Source organism: Camelus dromedarius, chromosome 36 (genome assembly GCF_036321535.1).
Source record: "Camelus dromedarius isolate mCamDro1 chromosome 36, mCamDro1.pat, whole genome shotgun sequence".
In the NCBI taxonomy this organism is placed as follows: domain Eukaryota; kingdom Metazoa; phylum Chordata; class Mammalia; order Artiodactyla; family Camelidae; genus Camelus; species Camelus dromedarius.
The window spans coordinates 10,829,243-10,851,725 of record NC_087471.1 but is presented as its reverse complement, the minus strand read 5'-3'; the positions used below and the strand labels follow the sequence as shown (position 1 = coordinate 10,851,725).

The window sequence follows — 22,483 nt, the reverse complement described above, 5'->3', positions numbered from 1 at the left end:
ATACCATGCTTGCACTGAATCTACAGCTCTGCTAAGTGAAAAGTGTGGGTCTTCTTAATACTTTTTTTTTTTTAACATTTTTTATTCATTTATAATCATTTTACAATGTTGTGTCAAATTCCAGTGTAGAGCACAATTTTTCAGTTATACATGAACATATATATTCATTGTCACATTTTTTTCGCTGTGAGCTACCGTAAGATCTTGTGTATATTCCCCTGTGCTATACAGTATAATCTTGTTTATCTATTCTACAATTTTGAAATCCCGTCTATCCCTTCCCACCCCACTCCCCCTTGGCAACCACAAGTTTGTATTCTATGTCTATGAGTCTGTTTCTGTTTTGTATTTATGCTTTGTTTGTTTGTTTGTTTTTAGATTCCACATATAAGCGACCTCATATGGTATTTTTCTTTCTCTTTCTGGCTTACTTCACTTAGAATGACATTCTCTAGGAGCATCCATGTTGCTGCAAATGGCGTTATGTTGTCAGTTTTTATGGCTGAGTAGTATTCCATTGTATAAATATTCCACATCTTCTTTATCCAGTCATCTCAATACTTTTTTAAACATTTATCTTACTCTAGGCATGCACATGACCTAGATTACCTAAATTATCCCATATACATGAGTTTATTTTTAAATGTCTTTATTTCCCAAAGAATGTCCCCCAGTTTTTCCTCCCATGTTGTAGGTATCTTGACCATTATATATCTTGACTGTAATATTTTGGCCCTGGTGTTTGTGGGCTGTTAGTTTTCCATGCAGTATTTTCAATCAAAGCCCACTGCCTTTCCAGCCTGAGTTTCAAATTAGGTAAAACAGAGATGAACACCTTTGGTAAGTCCTTTAGGTGTCCTCTAGCCAGATTACAAGACAGAAACAATAACTTGTGACTAGAGTCTTCCCTGCTCCCTTCAGAACCTGACATTAGGGGCCCCCAGACTGCCCTATGCTGGTGAGGGGGTGGGCAACAGCAGTAAAGATGCCACGAGTATTTCCTACAGTTTTCAAGTTACCTTAAAAAAAAATTCAGCATGTTCTTGGCTGCTGTAAATCTTTGTTTTCCAGAGTTCTGACAAACTTGATTTTGCAGTTTGTTTTTCAGTGTTTCTGTGTGGGGATAAGAGTTTGGATCTGCCTACTCCTTCAGTTTGCTGGTGTCACCCTAAATGCTTTTTCAATAGTTTATTATTTTCTGGACATTACAGTAGTTTAAAAATATTTAAAAATTTAAAAATTGGTTTATTAAACTCACAATGTTATTTTATTATACAATTTTAATAGTAAAAATACAACAAAATCTAGCATCTTAATAATTCTTAAGTGTACAGTTCAGTATTAAGTATTTTCAGAACAATATATTGTCCCCTGCCTCAGCCTCTGGCAACCACCATTCTACTTCCTGTTGCTACAAATCTGACTACTTTAGATGCCTTACATAAGTGAAATTAAATAGTATTTGTCTTTTTGTGACTGACTTATTTCACTCAGCATAATGTCAAGGTTTATCCATGTTGTAGTATGTGACAAAATTTCCTTCTTTTTAAAGGCTGAATAGTATTCCATTGTATGAGTAGACCACATTTTGTTCATCCACTGGTGGATATTTGTTTTGTTTCTATCTTTTGGCTATTATGAATGTTACTGCAATAAACATGGATCTGTGTATATATCTTGCTTTCAAGTTGTTTGCATATATACCCAGAATTGCTGGATCATAAGGTAATTTTATTTGTAATTTTTTAAAATTTTTGGACATTTTCTTGAGGAGCATCGTACTGTTTTCCATAGTGGCCCCACCATCTCACATTCTCTCCAACAGCACACAAGGTTTCCAGTTTCTCCATATGCTCAACACTCGTTATTTTTTGCTTTTCTTACAGTGGCCATCCTAATGGGTATGAGATGGTATCTCATTGCGGTTTTGTTTGTATTTCTCTAATGAGTAGTGATGTTAAGTATCTTTTCACAGGTTTCTTAGCTACTTGGACATCTTTGGAGAAATATCTATTCAGATACTTTGCCCACTTTTTAGTCTGGTTATTTGTTTTTGAGTTGTAGGAGTGTTTTTATATATTCCGGCTATGAACCCCTTTTAAGATACTTGATTTGCAAATATTTTTTCCCATGTGTATAGTCATTTCGCTCTGTTGATAATTTCCTTTGATGTGCGTATGTTTCTAGTCCCATTTGTCTATTTTTGCTTTTGTTGCCTGTGCTTTTGGTATCATAGTCAAGAATTTATGATTGCCAAACCTAATGTCATCAAGCTTTTCTGCTGTTTTCTTCTAGGAGTTTTATTGTTTAAGATCTCATATTAGCATCTGTAATCCATTCTGAGTTAATTTTTTTGTGTATAGTATAAGGTACGGTCCAATTTTCATTCTTTGTCATGTGGATATTGTTTCCTGACACCATTTTCTGAAAAGACAATTTTTTACCCATGATGTGTTCTTGGCACCCTTCTTAGAGATCATTTGATTAGCTTTGGACTGGGTGCTGTTCCATTGGTCTCTGTCTGTGTTTAGGTGAGCACCACACTGTTTTGATTACTTTGTAAGATATTGAACTCTGACTGATACACCATTCCTTTTTCTTAACTTTTCTGAGTCCCTTTGTTTTAATTCTGTCAGGTGTATGCAGCATAGAGTTGGGTTTTGCTTTATAAGTCAATTTGAATATTTTTTCTTTAAATGGATGAATCAAGCCCACTTATATTTATTGGTATGTCTGATGTTTGATTTCAGTTATCATATGCTTTACTTACTGTGTGTATTGTTATGTTTACTGTATTTATTTATGTTGTTACTTTGGAGTCTTTATTTCTTTGGGCATAAAAAGATTGGAATTTTTTTCCCCTAGAGTTATCATTGTAATACTGTTTATAAAGGTGGCCATTGACATCTTTATCCTAACTTTCTACAATTTGATTTGTTAGGTTTGAATGATATGTTTGACTCCTATAATTTAAATGACTGTGACTGAAATATTCTACTTTCTCCCTTTATTTAAAAAAAATTGCCTTCTTTCTACTTTGTCAAAATACATAAAGTCTGCATAATATTCTTCCCACCACTGCCTCTACTTTTGTCATAGTCTTGATCTAGAGTTACAGTATTATTTAGAGCCCTAATCTGTAGTTTTCCATCATCTCATAATTGGGCAAAACACATCCTTTCACAGATTTCTCAGGAAGCACTCTTAACTACCATGTTCCCTGAGTCTGCAGGCTTAAAAACTTTTTCAATAACTTGGATTCTTAAAGTATAGGTTGGCTGAATATAAAATCCTTGGCTTATAATTTTTCTTTGCATTTCTTAAAAATGCTTTTCTCCTCTCTGTCTTGCTTTATGTGTTGTTGAATATTCTAATGGCAACCTGATTTTAAGTGACATTTTGCCCAGCGGCCTTGGGGATTTTGTTCCCCCATCTTCATATTTAATGTCCATTGGGTTTACTAAGCTATGTCTTGAAGCTGACCAATCTGGATCCAATTCCACTCAGACCTTTTATTTCTGGAAGCACTTCTTAGATTATAGGTTTAAATATGAGTCCTCTTCCATTGTTTTGTTTTTCTCCTTCAGGGATGCTAATTACTCAGACACTGGCCCTTCTCTGTGTGTTCTCTGTGTTCATTCCTTCCTCGCTGATCCTTTTTGCTTGATTTTTTTTTTTTTCATGCTTGGCCTTTCACACTTTTCTTCAATACTGTTTAATAAATCTTCAGTTGAACCTTTTCCCCCTTGAGTACCTTGTAATTTCACCTTCAAGATGACTTTTTTATTCCTCAAATTCATTCCTGAATTCATTCAACTCTTGTTTTCTAACTTCCTGGTTTACTTTTGGTTTATTTCTGTTCTGAGTTTTGTAATTTCTCATTTGAGGTGTTTTTCCATATCATATATGGATGTTTTGTTTAAAGGTATTTATTCCTTTTGGGAAGTCTCACAGTTTTCTTCCGCTTAGTGTTCCATTTATTGGGGGATGATTTTCATCAGCTGAAATATTTTGATTCTCATTTTAATTTTATAGCCTTACATGGATACCATCTGCTATTCCCTATTAACTTTTTGCTTTTGAACTTTTAAAAAATAATTTCAAACTTACAAAAAGTTTTTCAGTCTTTCCTTTTCTCTATAAGCAATATAATTTTTTTTTAAAAAAGAATACACTTATTTTGTAGAATGCCAATTTAAAGTTTGCCTGATGTTACCTCATAATTAGATTCAGGTTGTGCTTTTTGTTTTTGCAAAAATGCCATAAAATTGATGCTGTGTTCTCAGTAGATCCTATCAGAAGGCACATGATGTTGGTATGTTCCATTACTAGTGATGTTAATTGTGTTTGGATAAGGTGATGCCTACTAAGTTCCTTTCCCGTAAAGTTACCGTCTTTCTTTTTGTAACTAATAAGAATTTTATGGAAAGATACTTTGCGACTATATGCTTTTGCTCACAAACTTTTACCTGCTGGTTTAGTAGCCACTGACCATGACTCCCTACCTCAGTTACTATTGTAATTATTGCCAAATAATGACTTTCTAATGTCATCATTTTTCCTACATTTCATACTGGGCATTCTACTTAGGGGAGATTTTCCCTCACTGATTTATTCATATCACTATGTACTGAATAAGTAGTATACATAATACACACTCCTAATTCTTGGGAGATACCTGTGAAGTACTTAGGTGGCAAGGTCACGATGTCTGCAGCTCTCCCGCAAATGTTTCAGCAAAATAATGACACTTACACACTCAAGAGTGTTAAATACAAATGTAAAAAAAAAGTTAACTATTCAATCTAGGTGAACAGTATATGGGAGATCACTGTTTTGTGCAACTTTTTTGTAGATCTGAATTTTTTCAAAATATAAAGTCCAAATATATATAGCAATTTTAATCAAGACACTGCCAAAATCTTCACAGATAATTGGGGGAAAAATTAGCCTACAGATCTAATTTACTGCATTTGAATGTATTCAAATTTTATTACCATTCTGTAGAAATTTAACACTAGCATCTGTGCAACAGTCCTCTGAGGCAGAGGGAGATGCAACACACAAATCTTATGCACTAAGGTAACAGTACCGTGTTTGACAAGACTGTTTCTCAATTCAATAAACCAGGCTTGACAAAGTAGCCAACTTGGCATAAACGATTCCAGCCTTAGCCAATAAGTGACCTCATCACTTAAGGGAACATGACAAATATTATTAAAATGTTACACAGACTTAACAAATTTCAGAATTTTCCCCTGTATGCAGACAGGTTCACAATACTGAAACCTGTATGTATGTTACAGCACTCTGAGGTTTTAGCAAAGCATACATTATAGACACATTTGGCATACAGTGCAATTTTATTGTGTAAGACATGAATAATAGTGCACTTAAATCCAATAGTCACATTCAAATATATCAAGAGTACAATCCAAATGCCTGGCTATTGAAGAAATACATACTTTTTTTTTTTTAAATATCTAAGCTGTACAAGTATATTTTCAGTGTAGATGGTAATAGACCTATAAGGATTCTAAACAGAACTCAGGGGGTGTCTGTGTGGAATAAGTCTCCTCTCCAAAGATATGTGCATTTGAGAAGTGAAGCAAATGTCTTGGGCAGACAGACACAGGCGGTGTTGCACAATTTGTATGCTCACAGATGGTTAAACAGAACGGCTCTAGAAGACAGGAAGCTCTTTTTCAGGACAATGTAGCATCTCCAGTGAGCCCTGTTATCTTTCCACTAACTCCAGCACAAACTGCAGTTCTGCAGTGCAGTTCAAACACAGGCTGTGAGATTTCTTGAAGGGGACTTAGGAAACAAGTTCAGGCTTTCTGAAACCTAGCCATGGAGTTTCAGGGGGTCTCTTCTTGGCAATCAGTGGTTTAAAGGAAGAAAATGCTATGGATACTGGATTATAAAGACTCAGTGAAGGCAGAAGTAGTTTTATTCAAGTAAACCAAAATTAGAAAGCTGACACTACCAGGAAATTAGCATTTCATATCATTTGAGAATAAATTTTGATGTAGAAATCAGTCTATTTTTTGTTTAGATGGTGAATCACACAGAAATGCTACCAAGTAATAACTGAGGGTACCAGCTGTGGAGGGGGAAAAGATGCGAGCCATGTAAACAGTAAGAAAACTAACCCATGCTGTCGGAGGCACAGGACAAACCTGTATTAGGTATACTGAATGAGTTCCTTCTCCAAGCTTCCAGAACAGGGGATTAACTATTCTAAACATTGCCCATTTTTTTGTCCAGGAAACAGCTCTCTGATAAAGAGTGCTCATAACACCCTCATGCAGTTTCATTCATTAAATCTGGTCAATACCAAGATGGGGCCCCAGGTTCAGGTCTGATAGTAAGTGAATCTGATGACCTAGGGAAGACTGACAATTAAAATCGCTAATCTTGAAACCAGACAACTTCAAGAGTTACATCTTTAAATTTTTAAAGAATTTTTAAAATGCAACAACAGCTGTCAAGGGACAACTACTGGTCAAATCTTTTCCATGACACTGATTTTTTAATTTAACATAAATACTGACTAAATCAAAGACCAGAATCTCCCCGAAATTCTACCCTTTAAGATGAAAAGCAATGACATATCACCTCTACAAAATCAGGCTTTGGAGTTCAAAGATAAATGTTAAAATTCCCCATAAAGGAACTTGAATGATTATGTCTCCCAAAGTTTTCCCAAAAATTACTTTAAAAACTTTTCTTCAAAAGGCCTTATTTTTCTGAGAAATAAAATACATTTGTAGGTTGTTTTAAACCTATCAGGTTTTATAATTTCCGCTTTTTTCTTCCGATTTAATAAAATCAGAATGAAAAATTTCAAACAATTAATTACCGAAAAGTCTTACCACCCAAAAAGTTTCAGTATTTTTATATAATCAACCAACTATGTTCTTCTGATTTAAAAAAAAATATTAATTTAAACCTAAGGACCCCTGTACTGCTGACAGAGGATGATAACAATCCTTTGTATTTTTAAAATATTCTTGTGGAGCCTGCTTTTCTACATCCCCAAAATGCAAACCTTCACTATAAATAAACACGCCACATTTATCAAAGACAGTTCTCCAAACTGAACCTTTAAGAAGTATCTTCTCATGAGTACATCCATCGCACTTGTTCCTTTCATCCAAGGGATGAGCTCCTTAATAGTATTACTAAAAACTTTCTTCAGATTATACTGATAAAGCAGTTGTTTTTGACAAAGTTCTCAAGTTTGGGGAAACCTTAATATTTGCGTTATTAGATGACCCCTTTGAAAGTGCACTGACACCAAAGTTTGTTTTCACACCCTGTAAACAGAACTGAGGTTTGGACAATCCCTAATTATAAATTAATACTATAACACAAACTTCTCCAGACAGCTTATGATTGCTGTCTCAACGAGAGAAAGAAAAAAAAGTGAAGCATGAAAAGGTTACTGCGCTCTCGCTCACACAGAAAACGTTCACCAGGAAGACAGGCGTAAACTGATGGCACACGACTTCTCCACGACCAGCCTGAGAAGAACCCCCTCCACAGTTCCCACCCACGGGACCCTCATGGCCGGTCAGCATCACCAGCGGGAATCCCTTCTAAAGAATTGCTAAAAACATCTCTAGATGGTTTTCCTTATGGGTCTGTTAACTGAGGAGGAAAGGTTCCTTCTGCAATTCTGAGGGCCCCCCAAAAAGCTGGGGTGTTTCCTCTTTAAAAAAAATCAATAGACATTTCACACAACACAGAGATATTCAGAGCAAGAAAAGTGCGTCTTCTTTGCTCCTTGCCTTGGCCTTTCGGTGGGGGCTCTAATGCCCCAAGACTCACAACTATGGCCAAGAAAACAGGTCAGGAGTTAAACTGAGCTTACGGAAGGAAGACACATTTCCCGAGAGAGCTCTGACTACGGATTCTTGCCCAGCCTTCTGCTACAAGTCTGAGGAAACAGAAGAAAGACAAAGGTTGGGAAACTGGAGATAGAAAGTATTTCTAAAGCTGGAGATGGGCTTTCTAAGGCCTCTGAATGTGGCCATTGATTTTGCTGGGGTAGGTTTTTAAGGATTTTATTTTTAACTTAATATACAGCTCTAAAGCAGGATTCAGTTTTGGTGTTTTACAATGAAATGGTTATATACAGATGGGATGGAAATAGTACTGAGGATTACTCTTGAATTATCCTTTCAAAGGAAAACCAGAATTGATAGTTTTTGTTAAAATGAGCAGTGCCACAAAACAGAAATGTACGTGGAAAGCACCAAACTACCAACTTTTAGAGTTGCAGGCATAAACCAGCACAGCATACAGTCATCACTGTTTCTGTAACGTTGAGACATTCAAACTGGCTTCTGAAGTTTAAAACATAGCTGCATCATGTTCATAAACTTTCGCCTCCTCTTAAAACTATATTTGCCTAACACAATGGACAAACCAGCAGAGTCATGGTAAATTTTCAAACAGCTCGAGCCAATGTGAAAATTTTAACGTTCGTATTAGTAAACTCTTAGAATATTTAAAAATAAAACAGAACACGATAAAACATACACATAACATACATAAACCAGTGCAGTAAGAACTTGAGACAAGGGCAGTGCATCTCTGGTTTAAAGAAACCATATTTGTAGCTTAATTATAACAAATCGACATCTATTCTAAATGATGGTTTAATGTTACACCCAGCATTCGATACACATTTGTATGGATGGTCAAAACCCTGAAAAACCAATTCAACACTAATGATACCTTATCAGTAAAAATTCCTATTTTTTTCTGCATTGCACATACTTTTGTCTACTGTTAAAATAAATTTACTTCTTAAGGTAAATATCAGAGGACTATAACTACTGCCCTTGTAAAAATAATTTACCTTGAATAAATATTCCGATTTTCCTTTCCTGACAAAGCAGAATGAGAATGAATTCAGCTCTGTCAGTACAAAACTATTTTAAAGAGAATGGCTACATTATGTGGCAAAGATATTGCAAACGGCATATTAGACACAAAATTCTTGGTTTACCAACCATTTCAAGTTTGAAAATATTTCTGTATTTGGAGTGTTTAAAAGTCTGATCCTTTTTTAAACTAACAAATACTCCCTAAAGAGATTAATCATGTCCTTGACTGGTCTGGAGCACTGTTTGGGAAGTGGACGCAGAGAAAAAGGCTTATGCTAAAATGGCATATAACACAAATGGCATTAAATAAGTCACCTGTTTCACATAAAATAAAATTACTAGCACCTCCTTCCTGCTCCCAAAGTGAAGATGACTCGCAGGCCACATGAAACACGAGTAACTATAGTACGTTTCATTCATAAAGTACTGAGAACCCCATTAAATTAGAAGGTTCTCACATCTAAAGCCTTAAGTTCAAGGCTACTGTGTGAAAGTGAACTGAAGGGCAAAGGAGAGATAGGTGGGCCAGCGGACGGACGGTCCTTCTGGGGCGTGGGGCTCCTCAATTCAGGGGCTCTGCTGCATCCCATCCTCAGTCTCCAGTTCTGCCAGCTGCCTCCTAAGGATATTCACTTTCGCCTGCAATGCCCTGTTATATTCAATGATGTTAACCATTTCTTCATATGCTTCATCCAAGTACCTGGAGGATCTGTTCCAACGTAGGAAAATACCTATTGAATCCAGGACAGGAACACAGGAGGGAAAAGATACACACAACGGATTAACATTATAATTGTAGGTAATAGGGAGTCCCATGCATTATAATTCTGTTTTTTTTTTTATCTCACAATTCACATGTGTGTTTTATTATACTCTCAAATATACAGAAACCCTGAGGTATTGAAAGAGTACAATTAACTACAGCACTTAATAAGTCACTGTGTACATGCTCATTAATTCTTCAAAAAACCCCACAAAACTGTAAAATAGATCAAAAACTGTTCTCTGATATATTCAGGAATACAAGTTAACCATAAACTTTCCAATTTCACAATACAAATTAAAAAAAAAAATTATAGACCTTTACCCAGAACTGTAAGACCTCGTACATGTGTGAAATCACTTTCCCTGTACAGGTGGCAGTTACGGGAAAAGCAAAGCCACAAAGCTGTCACTGAAAAGCCTGGACTTCAGTGCGCTCTCTCCCTCTCTGTTACTTAGGAGACAATCTTCCAGTTCTGCAGGCAATTGCCTCCTTCCCCAGATAACAATAATTATCCTTTTATCACGGAGTGAAAGACATTTTCTCTTCTACACAGACATACGTTAGCGATACCATCCCAAAATAATGGCTTAAAGACATTCAAGTCAGGAAGTACAAACACTATTCAGGCTGCGACGTGCCAGCAGCTGGCAAGTTCACAGAGGTTTTATGATTGAGTAAAAACCCTTTCTACAAGCTGCCTTGTGCCCTAGAGAGTCTCGTGGTGTCCAAATGGTACTCTCAGAGAGGAAAAATAGGAACACAGCCTAAAAACTGACTGACCTGTGTTGATTTTCCTATTTAATGAGCTTATTTTTAAAATCCTGTCCTTCAATACAGGAATTTCTTAATGGTTCAGTACAATACAAAATGCAAACAGCAGAGAGACATTTTCAGGCCGGAGTAGTCTCAGTATGCAACCCATGTACCTACCATGAGAGTATTCCACATCACACAGACTTTCTTCCAGGTCTAATTTGAGCAGACAGTAAATACACAGCGAAACCCTGTTCTTAATGGACTAGCAGGAATTCATTCACAGAACAACACAAATTTTCTTCTATCGTGTAATCCCTGAACTCTCAGGGAGCTGTGGTAGACACTAGTTAAGCTGTCCTTTATGCCACCCGACCCCCAATCTGGTCTTCCTCACAAGTAGCTAGTCTCCTACTTCAGTTGTTAAACAGGAAAGTGGCTTTTAGACAAGGTGCCCCAGAAGTCTTAAATAAGAAGTGCAGCATTTGTAATCTCTCATTTAAGAGATCGCTTGTCCTGCACACCTGACTGTCTGAACAATCAAGAAAGCAAGCCAGGAGAAGCTCTGAGCAGCCCCAAGTCCCCAGGGCACTGAAGCTCAGGCTCAGAGAAGCGCAAGACTATCGGTGAGCGCTTCCCCACCATTCTAACCAGCGGACACCTCGACAGAGAAGGTCAGAGGCATGAACTGAGGGGAGGGCGCAGCTGAGGACAGACTCGCCAAGCAGAACAGCTCTGAGAGGTGGAAGCCAGAGAAGGGACAGAAACAGGCTTGGTCTCAAACCAAGGAAGCAAAGCCATCTGAGAACCCTTTACACGCAAAAAGCAAACAGGTCCCACACAAGAGTTGTCCTTGAGAGCAGAATTTGTCAGAACCTGGTAGAATAACTGACTTTCATGGTGGTTCAGCACAGTTTATCCAACAGCTACCATTCCTGCATGTATGCCTTTTGCTGTTCAATACAAAGATGGATAAAGATGTACTTACCACCTTCAAAATGACTGAAAGGAAATTAAACGGCATTTTATAGTCTTTGTTTAATGAATGCATAACATATTTTAGATAGATTTTATTTATTTTTTAAATAAGCTTCGGTATTTAAGGAGATAAGCTTCAGGAATCTGAAAAATTAATGTAGGTAAAGCATCTTCTTTAGAACAGATCTGAAAGTGAAGCCTGGATTACTGTTTCACATAAACAACGAGATGCCTGTGTTGCTGCAGTGATGGACGGTATACACGCAGATTTATGGAAACTTAATAGAATGACTAGCTCGTGAAGCCTTAAATGGCATTTAACAGAAGAACCTAATGACTACTTACTAAAGTAACAGAAACCAGCTCCTAGGAGCGTACGGTTTACTCCTGAACCAACCACCTACCACTTTCTTACCAAAAACGAATGAACTTTCCCTCACACCCATTAGGACGGTCACCACCAAAATGGGGAAAAAACCCAGAAAGTAACAAGTACTGGAGAAGATGTGGAAAAACTGAACACTTGTGCACAACATGGTGGTGGGATTGTAAAATGGTGCAATCATTACGGAAAACAGTATGCAGTGCAATCATTATGGAAAACAGTACGCAGTTCCTCAAAATATTAAATTATCGTATGATCCAGCAATTCTACCCGGTTTACAGACACAAAAGAATGGAAAGCAGAGTCTTGGAGAGATATCTGCATACCTGTGTGCCAGAAGATGGAAGCAACTCAAGTGCTCACTGACGTATGAATGGATAAACAAAATGTGGTATATACATACAATGGGAAATTATTCAGTCTTAAAGTGGAAAAAAATCCTGTCCCAAGCTACTACATTAATTATGTTAAGTGAAACAAGCCAGTACAGAAGGACAAACACTGTCTGGTTCCACTTACATGAGGTCCTAGAGTGGTCACGGCCAGGGGAAAGCAGAACGGTGGTTGCCTGGGGCTGGAGAGGGGCACTGGGAAGCTGTCACTTAGTGAACACAGAGTTTCAGGTTTGCAAGATGAAAAGCTCTGGAGGCCTGTTTCACAACAATGTGATACACTTCATAGTGAACTGCACATTTAAAGATGGTTTAAAGTTGGTAAGTTTTGTGTGTTTTCGTCATAATTTTAAAAAGTAATGTACCTTCTCATCGAGAGAAAATATCCAAAATAAACAGCAGTATCCACTAAAGGATCACTGTCAGCTTCCCAAGTGGGGACTGAAAAGAGCTGCAACAAGCCAGCAGACAGGAGAGAGAGAACACTGCCTACACTGAGCAATGACAACCGCACACAGGTCGGAGGTCAGGTCCACCTCACCACCTGCCAGTGTCAGCAGTGCGCACTCACAGGCATCGAGAGGACGGCCTAGACCATTAACAAAAGGTTTGCAAAGGATGCACAGCTTACCCTCCCACAGCTGAAGGCTCTGTGGAGCAACCGAAGGCCAGATGACAAGATTGTTGGCTTCAAAGAGAGGGTTGGTGAACTTGCTCAGTTCACTGGGCCGGTTGACCCAGGACCACAGAGACATCGTTTTCTGCTGTAGCTTCAACTTACATCTGATCAAGAAAGGAAATTACCATTACAGCAATTAACTTATGACGACTACTATTAAGCGCTCCTTCCAACAGGACACTTTCTTTTCTAAGTATGTTAGAAGGCAGAACACGAGACTTTCAGCAGAGGAACAAGATATCGTAAAATAAAAATATTCATCAGAGAATTCAATCAGCATTTTAACTGTCAACAACAACAACAAAAAAACTGTTTTACAGTCTTCCAAAGCTGGAAAGAAAGTTAATCCATCAAGAAGATATAATAATTATTTTTAAAAAATAATAATAAAAAATAAAAAGATGTAATTATAAATACATATGTATGTTGCACCTGAGCCACAAAATATATGAATCAAAAACTGACATAACGGAACACAAAAATAGACAATCCTATAATATAGCTGAGGATTTCACTATCCCACTTTTGCAAACGTACAGAACAACTAGACAGAAGATAAATAAGGAAACACAGGACTTACACAGTATATAAGACAAATATAGAATACTGTACAGCAGTACACACATTCCTCTCAAGTGTGCATGAACATTCTCCAGCACAGACCACACGTTAGGTCACAAAACAAACTTCAATAAATTTTTATGCAAATCACTAAAATGAGGTTTACACCACTTTACAGCCACCTAGGGTGACTACATCAAAAGGGCAGACAATAAAAAACGGTGAAGACATGGAGAAAGCGGAGCCCTCATACTTTGCTGGTGGGAATGTAAAATGGTGCTGCCGCGTTGTTTCACAGCTCCTCAAAAGGCCAGAGTTACCATATGACACACAATTACAACCCTAGGTTTACACCTAAGATAAATGAGTATGTGTCCACACAAAAACCTACATACAAATGCTTAATGCAGCATTATTCATGGCAGCCAAAAGGTGAAACAAGCCATTCTACAACGTGGCCGAACCTTGAAAGAAGCCAATCACAAAAGACCACATATTGTAGGATTCCATTTATATGAAATACTCAAAGAGGCAAATTTATGGATTTGCAAGAGCAGATTACTGGTTATCAGCGTAGAGGAGGGAGGGAAGGAGAATGAATAGTAACTGCTGGTGGATATGGGGTTTGTTTTAGGGGTGATGAAAATGTTCTAAAATTAGGTGCAGTGATGGTTGTACAGCTCTGAATATACCATATGTTAAAAACTGCTGAATAAATACCCTTTAAACGGGTGAATATTATAGTAAATGCATTGTATCTCAATAAAGCTGTTTTTAAAAAGGTAACATCTTCCCTTTTAATTGAAGTCAACTTTTACCAAGAAGTTTCAGTGGTTTTTAAAGATTTTTTACAATAAGGCCAGTTAATATTTCAATCTGCCAAATTCACAAAGTTCAAGTAATTTTAGACTTTGTATTCATAACAAACCTTAAAAGCTCTTATTCTTTTGTATATAAAATTTAAAAGGAAAAAAAAGTGTGATCATTGCTTTCTCTTAGGTCATTTCTTCTAATTAAACTCTATTCTGAGCAGCAAAATTCTAGGTTTTAGAAGAGAGAACAGAACCCTGAAGTCAGGAAGCATTAACCCTTTCATCTATTGTTAACAAGGAAAAACAGGAAAAAATTATCAATAGCTTATATTTTCTTTGGATTAACTGTGATGTTAAAGAATAGTATCTGGGGTGGAAAGGGCAACATTTATGGCATTTCCATCCCAAGTCAATTCAAATCCTACTTTTTGGAAGTAGGCCTGTTCTTCTGTATAATATAATGATTACAAGTAAAATAAGATAATTATTACTAGAAAGCTAATTTAAAATGATATTAAAATACCCAAATACATTTCATTAATTGAAAAAAACTGAGGTACAATGTTCAAAAGATTCATTTAAGCCTAAACTATGAATGAACAGCCCAGGATAATCCCTACCTGCAATCCACCCGAGTGTTTTTACACAGGTTCAATTTTGCAATGCCAACATAAGGCATTTCAGCTTGAACAAGTTAATCCTGTCCCAATTACATACTACTGTCAAGGAAAATACTCAGAGCAAATACCGCTGAGGGTACAGAAGAAACAGAGTAAATTATAAACACATCCATGAAATTAGTCAAACTGATCGCACAAATCACATGTGGCTACAATAACCAGAGTACAATGAGGACTCTGTGGTGATGGACAACTTTCTAGAGTAAATAGTTCTAAATTTCCCCTACTTCAGAAGACAAAATCCATAAAAAAAAAAAAAAGTCAAAAAATTTGCCAATCCAGACTTAAGTGAAAAACAAGTATTGCACTATGTGCTTAAATTTTAAACCGGTAAAGATGCAGTAATTCCATTCTTTTGTGAAAACTATTGTTTAAATTTATTATTCAATTAAATGATGCCAGCTACCAGCCAAGGGACAAATCCTGCCTCCTACCTGGAGGAAGCCTTTTGATTGTCCCCAAATGAGAGTACCAGTTCAGCAGCTTTAATGGTCATTCTGGTATAAACCTCCCACTTAAACCCATAAACTTGATGGCATGTGAACTAAGAAGCACGACTGTCACTCTGGGCCGGAGGACAATTTCTCGACGTAAAAGAGGAAAGGAAGTCTACAGCAGGAGTGGGAAGGCCATTCTTCTGGTGCCTGACTGGCTGTGTGTCACTGGACAGGTGACTCACCTCCATGGCCCTTCTCTTCCTAATCTGTGAAACTGGACGGAGAGCAGAGCTGGACTATACGTTAGAGCTTCTCCCAGAGGTAAGAGACTGTGCTCCAGCATCTAAAATGGCCGCCCAGTCTACTCAAAGCTGTTAAATCAGCGTATGGACTAATTTTAATCTAACAGAACGAAATTCAGGATGTGTTCTCACCTAGCATGTGACAGGCTCATACTAAGAACACACTTCATGTAACTTAATTTATATTAACTGTAACCTCTACCATCTTATAAATAACATTAATGCAGAACGAAACCCTGGTCTCTTCTAGGAAGTGACCAAAACAACTAAAAACGAAATGGCCCCCCTGTGAGCAGTGTACCCACCTTTCACTTTCATTGTTGCCCAGAAATGTTCCAAACTGCGAGGCATACGCATGCTCAAAGAGCATGATGAGGAAATTCTCATTAAACTCAAAAGAACAAGGGAACTGACGAAGAATCTGCCACACACAGTCCAAGAAGAGAAGAAACACAGGCGACTCCCACTTCTGCCGACTGTTACAATAGGCTGACTGAGCGCAGCGCTGTTGGAATGGGTGACCAGCCTAGGAGAAAAGACGGAAACGCGGCAGTCACTTCCTGGTGAGGTCACATGACAGCACGTTCTAGTCACAAATTTCACATAGCTGCAACACAACTATCACTAAAGGGAACAGCATATAATTCGCTCTTTAATGATTTCTTGGTTTAAGACAATTTTCAACAGCTAAGGAAAAAGACATTGATTTCCAAATCCTTAACGAGGCTGCGCAGTTAAGACACAACCATAAGAACTGCAGTTGCTCTTGGAATATCAAGTAGAAGAATAATGAACTCCAGGAACAGGAAACATCCATCTTTCCAGGTCTGTGAGATCTGGATCAAAGTCAGAGAACATAAGCTGTTCAGGTACAAAACAAAGGACACCCCCCCCCCCAATCCCTGCTCTAAGCTCCACAAGCCTCACCACTGAGCAGAGGTAAATGTGGGTTCTCACAAACTTCATCGGGTCACTCCTGACATTAAACCTTCAATTACATACGAAAAAAGGTTACTATCATGAAGACAACTCTAGGAATACTTTTACATTGGACAAGGCTGTCCTTAATTTCCCCAAAAATAACTTCTCCCAAAATAATTTTCTCCCAAAAATATTTGGAAGAGCCTGCCATCTACTGACCAAAGGAAATAAGAATCATCTGGCTCTCTGGCCCACCCGGGACCTGAGTGCTGACCTTGTCCCCCAGATTACGCCCTTCTAGGCACTTCACAGACCTGCTGTTTCTTCGGGTCCTCATACTACTTTATCTGACAAAGACAGTGCCATCAGCATGGATGGGATTTTGATACCCATGAAAATGGTAATACATACATCAGTAAGCCATACTCATTTGTTTGTCTGCTGTGCATCATAAGAAATGTAGCTGAATAGATTTTCAACACAGAGATAAAGGTCGGCTGTCAGGGTGGGCAGACATGGTATATGCATCATGGCATTAACACAGTTAAATAATGAACTGTAACCAGAAGGGCCAGAAATGATTTTTCTCCAGAGATACTTCCACTTTCAAGATACATCTAAACATTTGTTTTCAATCACAATCATGTACTAAGTTACACCGGGCACGTACATTTCTAAGTTCATCTCTGACTTGGAGGATTTCAATCTATTTTATGGGACCTTTATGTTAGCTGTCCTTCAGCATTATGTGGCAGCATTGTGTTGTGTTCTAGGGACAAACAGCTGAATTGGGCAAGGTTCCTTGAACTCAAAGAAGTCACTTTATTTGGGTCTAGTTCAGGAAACAAGGCATGAGGAAAATGGGTCAATTTTACCTATGAAGGAAGTTAAGACCCCAAAGACCTCATGAACGCAGCGACGCTTAGCTGGGTCTTAAAGGGGGAGAAGGGTTTCACCTGGCGGGGAAGACGACAGAACGGAGCCAGGCGAGCAGAAGGCAGACAGCGCTAAAGCACACGCCTCGCACTGTTTTTATCTCTAGCAAAACTAAGTTCTGCAAGACAAGATTATGTCTTACATCCTTTTTGTTTCCCCTGCAGGTAACAAAATACAACTACAAAGCATTTGTGAAGGAAATGAAGTGCCAAGTGAGCAATACAAGCAAAGAGGGAGATGGAAAGTGAGAGGCAGTAAAGACGACACATATTTATTGAGAGGAAGATAGAAAACTAAACATACAATTTAAACATCTGAGTCAATCAGAATTTCATATGAAAAATTGTGCTCTACACTGGAATTTACCACAACATCGTAAAGTGACTATAACTCAAAAAACAAACAAACAAAAAACACACGGCAACCTTAAAATGAGGATCAAGACAGGAAAAAAAAAAAAAAGGATTCCATACATTATGCCCATTCCCACAAACCAGCATCAGAGCCCAGTTGGGGCGGTTCCTCTCTGGACCAAACAGCTTCTCTCACCTGCAGCCACTCTCTTTCTATCAAGGCCTCAAAGCCACGGATGGTCCTGCTTCTTGGTTCCAAGATGATCTGGGCCAGGGAGGTGACCTGCAGTGTGGAATCAGTTCCTTCTGTTCCGTGAATCAGTATGGATGCTCCTTCCCTGATGGGAAAACCCAGAGCACAAATGGGACACTCCCAACACGGTCAACCAGCTTTGAAATACTGTCCTCAAGGCGTGTTTATTATTAACAAAGTCTTGTAAGTCCACTCTGTCCTACAGGGCTTAGAGTCTAACTAAGGCATATGAAGGGGGCTTCCCTTGGGGAAAATATAAAACCAGTGAGTCCCGAATTCCACATCACAAGAACCCTTTTAAGTTATAACAAGTCAGAGAATTGTTTAGCTGAATTTTTTTCTTCTTTTACAAAACTGGGCAGCAAACCTCATCACACTAGTAGACGCTGACCTTTTCTGCTTTAATAGCTGACAAAGGTCTTTTCTCACCAAACCTAGAAACACACACTTCAGGTTATTTTTCTGTATCTCTCTGGCCTTGATTCTTCTTTCCACCATCAGCTCACTGTAAGGATGCCTTCATGAACTGTAATGGATCTGGGAAACAAGTCCTAACCATGCTTTGAGAAACATGACAGCAGGAAGAATTTTTAAATATACACACATATACACAAAGCTGTCAATTTAGGAAGTCAGTGGCAATGACACTGCTCCCCAGGAGGTGCCCAGGACCCCACAGTTCTAAGAAGAGTGGGAGGAAACACCAAAAACTAAATTAACTACACCTCTCCTCCCCTTCTGCTTTTTTAAATTGAAATGACAGTGAAGGAACTTATGGAAAAAAGGCAAATGAGCTCACCACTTTCCCATTAAAGCTTCATGTTTGGCTCCTACTGTTAATTAATTCCCCACACACAGACACTTTCACACGTCTGTGACGAAGGTAACTTCTTCTCACTTCCACTGAAAACTTAGACAACGTGGTTGTAAGTGTCTATTAGAACTCATGTTTCATAAGCAAACAGAAACCTCTGCACTCAGTACGTAAGGGGAAATATTTTTAACTTAGCTTAAAAAAACCCAAACCACTTAATATTAACACATCACTCTATGTTATTTATTTCTCTGCCACAGAACCTTAGTCTTTAACTCCCATATTTTATCAGATGAATGAGCTTCACTTTCTAAAACAAAGAATAGTGACATCCTGGGATTCCTGACACCAAGAGTCTGCCCATTCGTGGCACCCGGTGCCCATGTGGTAAATCGCTAACTCACCACTTGATCTTAAGCAACCGTTCGATTATCAATGTCTACTAACCATTAAAAAATTATTTATAGAGTCCCCTAACTTGGAAGCATCAATAAAACAAAGTCTCAAAGAAAAGTGCCATCCAACTCTGTGGCGGCAACCTACCTATTGCTTCCGCGGGAATCCCCTTCTTAAAAAGGGCATTCTAAGCTTCTGCAACAACTTATACCCATCCTTTGTTCAAGTCTTCTGCCTCAAGTCTCAAGGATTAGCAACCTTCAACTGAGTCAATAAACTAAAATCGCTTCATATGCATCACATCACTAGCGTCAGGTTTCCTCAACTTGAGACCCAGGTATAACTGTACATAACAGGCAGTTTGTAACGAGACAGCTGAGACATTAGAAAGGATCATTTACTGTGTAACAACGTTACATGTTTCTTTTCATTGCTATTTCAAAAATTTCTTGAAGGCCAAGTTTGGCCCTCTGAAGAGAAATAAAACATCTTTTCATTCTTTTTCAGTTTAAGAAAAGGAAAATTGGTAGATTCGTAACTTAAGGATCTTACAGGAAAAAGAAATCCTTTAGTACTTAAAAAAATCTGAGTCACTGAAGACAAGTATAGGTACACGGTTCACACTCATTCAACAAACATCACCAATTAATGCTAGACTCTAGGCACACAGTTCGCTGGTAACTGAACGGCACTGACCACGGTTCTGTGGTTGTTAGTAAAACGATGGGAACCAAAGACCTAGCGCAGGCACAGACTGTAACATAATACACAGACATAGGCCTGGACGGAAGCAAGGCCCAGCTGGCGTGAGCGCCCCGCCCCGGCACACTGAGATGCCCTCTACCTGTCTAGGCACTGAGCCACCAGGCAGGCGGTGGTCAGAATCTCCTTGATGTGAGTCAGCCAGTTGGAGGCCTCCAGTTTACTGAGCCACCGGTCCATGTTGTGTGTTTGGTCATTGCATGCTTCCACGAGTTTGACTAAGCTCTCCTGAAGAATGTGATACCTTTCAAAAATAAGAAAAAGTAGGGATAAAAAAAAAAGAAAAAGAAAACAGAGTATAGGATGAAGGAATAAACCAAACCAAAAACTCAGCCTTCAATATATCCAAGAGCAAAAGCAGTTCAAAATACTATAAAAATATTCACCTTGCTATATAGTAACTTCAGGGTTAAAGACCGAAAAACTAATATTTTTAAATGACTGCAAAGAGGCTTAAAATGCCTGTGATGCTAAACTATTCCTCATCTGAACAGATTAAACCCAGAAACACGTGACTGGGGAGAAGGCCAGGGCACTGCATTTTGTGACAGGTCACAAGACAGCGCCACCGACATCTGCAAGGACACGTGCACGGTGAGCAGGGATGCTGAAGGCCAGCTCAGGACCCATTGTTTCATTAGCGCCAACTCTCATCCATCCACCAACAAGCCACTAACTGCAGGCATAAAGGAGAGATGACGTAGTTGGAGGAAACAAGGTGTGAAAATAAGTGAGAATGGGGGAAATTAAATCTGAGTCTTTTGACTTAGGAAAGTATAATCACCCGTAGCGCATCTTTTCAGTAAGTTTGGTGGCCTGCTGACTTTTAAGGAACAGGAGGACAGACTTCGTGGTGATGACATTTCAGAGCTAACTTAGAAAAAAATGCTATTTGATTAAAACTCATCTGTCAGCATCCACAATAATCTTATAAAACACAAAGACAGGATACACAGCCAATTTTGGACTCTAAGTTAATATGCAGGTTCGTTTGAAAACTTGTGATTTTTCACCCATTCTAATTAGCTTCACTAGGAGTCCACTGCCGTCTCCTGAATCTTTTACCTCTCAATGGACTTATGAATCCGCCTCCACTGGGGATAATGAGCTTCTTGCTCGAAGCCGCCTCCTTTGGCTCTGGCTTGCTGAGCTACGTTCAGAGGCCGGGTGTCGATGATGTAGCCCCGCTTTCCTGCTCTGAGGGTAGCATTTATCAGCTTCTCATCTTCTTTGCACCGTCTCCCATTTGTGCCAGTGAGTGGCTGACCACTTCGCATAATTACCTACAAGCACAATACAGTCTAAAATTTAGCAGTAGCTGCTTTCAAAGATTCTGAAAACAGAAATGAATTGGCTAGATAAACAGTATCTCAAAAAACTGTGTGTTACTTTGGAGAGGGGTTTGATCCTAAAACAAACAAAATATTTTTATACACTGACGACTGTTGATAATTGTAAAACAAAAATAAGACTTGCACTCTCACATGATTTTCCTCCTACTATCTCAGAATACTTTCACATAATAAATTATAGTTTCTCTTTAAGACCAGTATTATAATTCATTTAATCAGTGAACTAATTATCCAGCAGATCTGGGCCTGTAATTAAGATAATAATAATGGCCTGTATGCCAGTAAACTTTTGCTTCAACTAGATAAACTTAGGGTTGGCAGGTTTTATTAAGAATTATAAAGAGAAAAGGCACCAATGGTAAAATAAAAAAAAGCTTATGCACTATTATTCTTGTTTTGGGAATCATTTTTACTATCTTGAGAGCTATCTATCTCTGAGTTATTCACCAGTGGCCCTCTTCCATGCAGTATTCCAGGACTTAACCGCCTGTCTCCAAATACCACCAACTATATATTTTGAAAGGTTTGCTTTTGAAACTTTTCTCAAGAACTCAATGTCTATTATACTGATCTCTTCCCCAGTGAATGGTTTAGTTATTTCAACCTCAGTCAATAATATACACTTAACTACCTTGAAGGTTAACATGAACAAGGAAGGTCACCCAGAGGATGACAATGGCTCTCAGGCTGCACTTACCATGTAAATGGACAGAACAGTGTATTTTATATCAGTTGTTAAAATGCTTTATGATGAACCTAGTAAAGAGAAACACTACTGAGCAAGCAGGATAGGTGACCTGAGTTTTAGAAATATTTTTATCCTTAAGTATCTATGCTGGACTTACTATAAGAGGAAAAAGGAAAACAGAGGATAACTGTAACTTATCTCCTAATTTACTGCCGGATTCAAAACGAGAAGCAGAGTTTACTGACTGAGAGAAAATAAGAGGAGAGAAACAGATTTAGAAAAAAATTTAGGGAACGAACACACAGCAAGCGCTTGCCTATTCAACTCCTGACTCCACGTTTACTTAGGTTGTGACGAGTGACA

General features: G+C 38.3%; 1 protein-coding gene across 1 annotated transcript in view; it reads right to left on the bottom strand.

Moving 5' to 3' along the window:
- Positions 1-4,972: 4,972 nt before the first annotated feature.
- The window catches only part of MTMR9 (myotubularin related protein 9), a 31,635-nt gene continuing 14,124 nt past the window's right edge, over positions 4,973-22,483 (bottom strand). Inside the window, exons 5-10 of the mRNA XM_010995237.3 lie at positions 21,146-21,363; positions 20,163-20,324; positions 18,052-18,193; positions 15,951-16,171; positions 12,806-12,957; positions 4,973-9,631 (exon numbers count right to left, since the gene is read on the bottom strand). Of these exons, the coding sequence (XP_010993539.2) occupies positions 9,468-9,631; positions 12,806-12,957; positions 15,951-16,171; positions 18,052-18,193; positions 20,163-20,324; positions 21,146-21,363 (1,059 nt within the window). The 3' untranslated portion in view covers positions 4,973-9,467. The remainder of the gene's footprint in view (positions 9,632-12,805; positions 12,958-15,950; positions 16,172-18,051; positions 18,194-20,162; positions 20,325-21,145; positions 21,364-22,483) is intronic.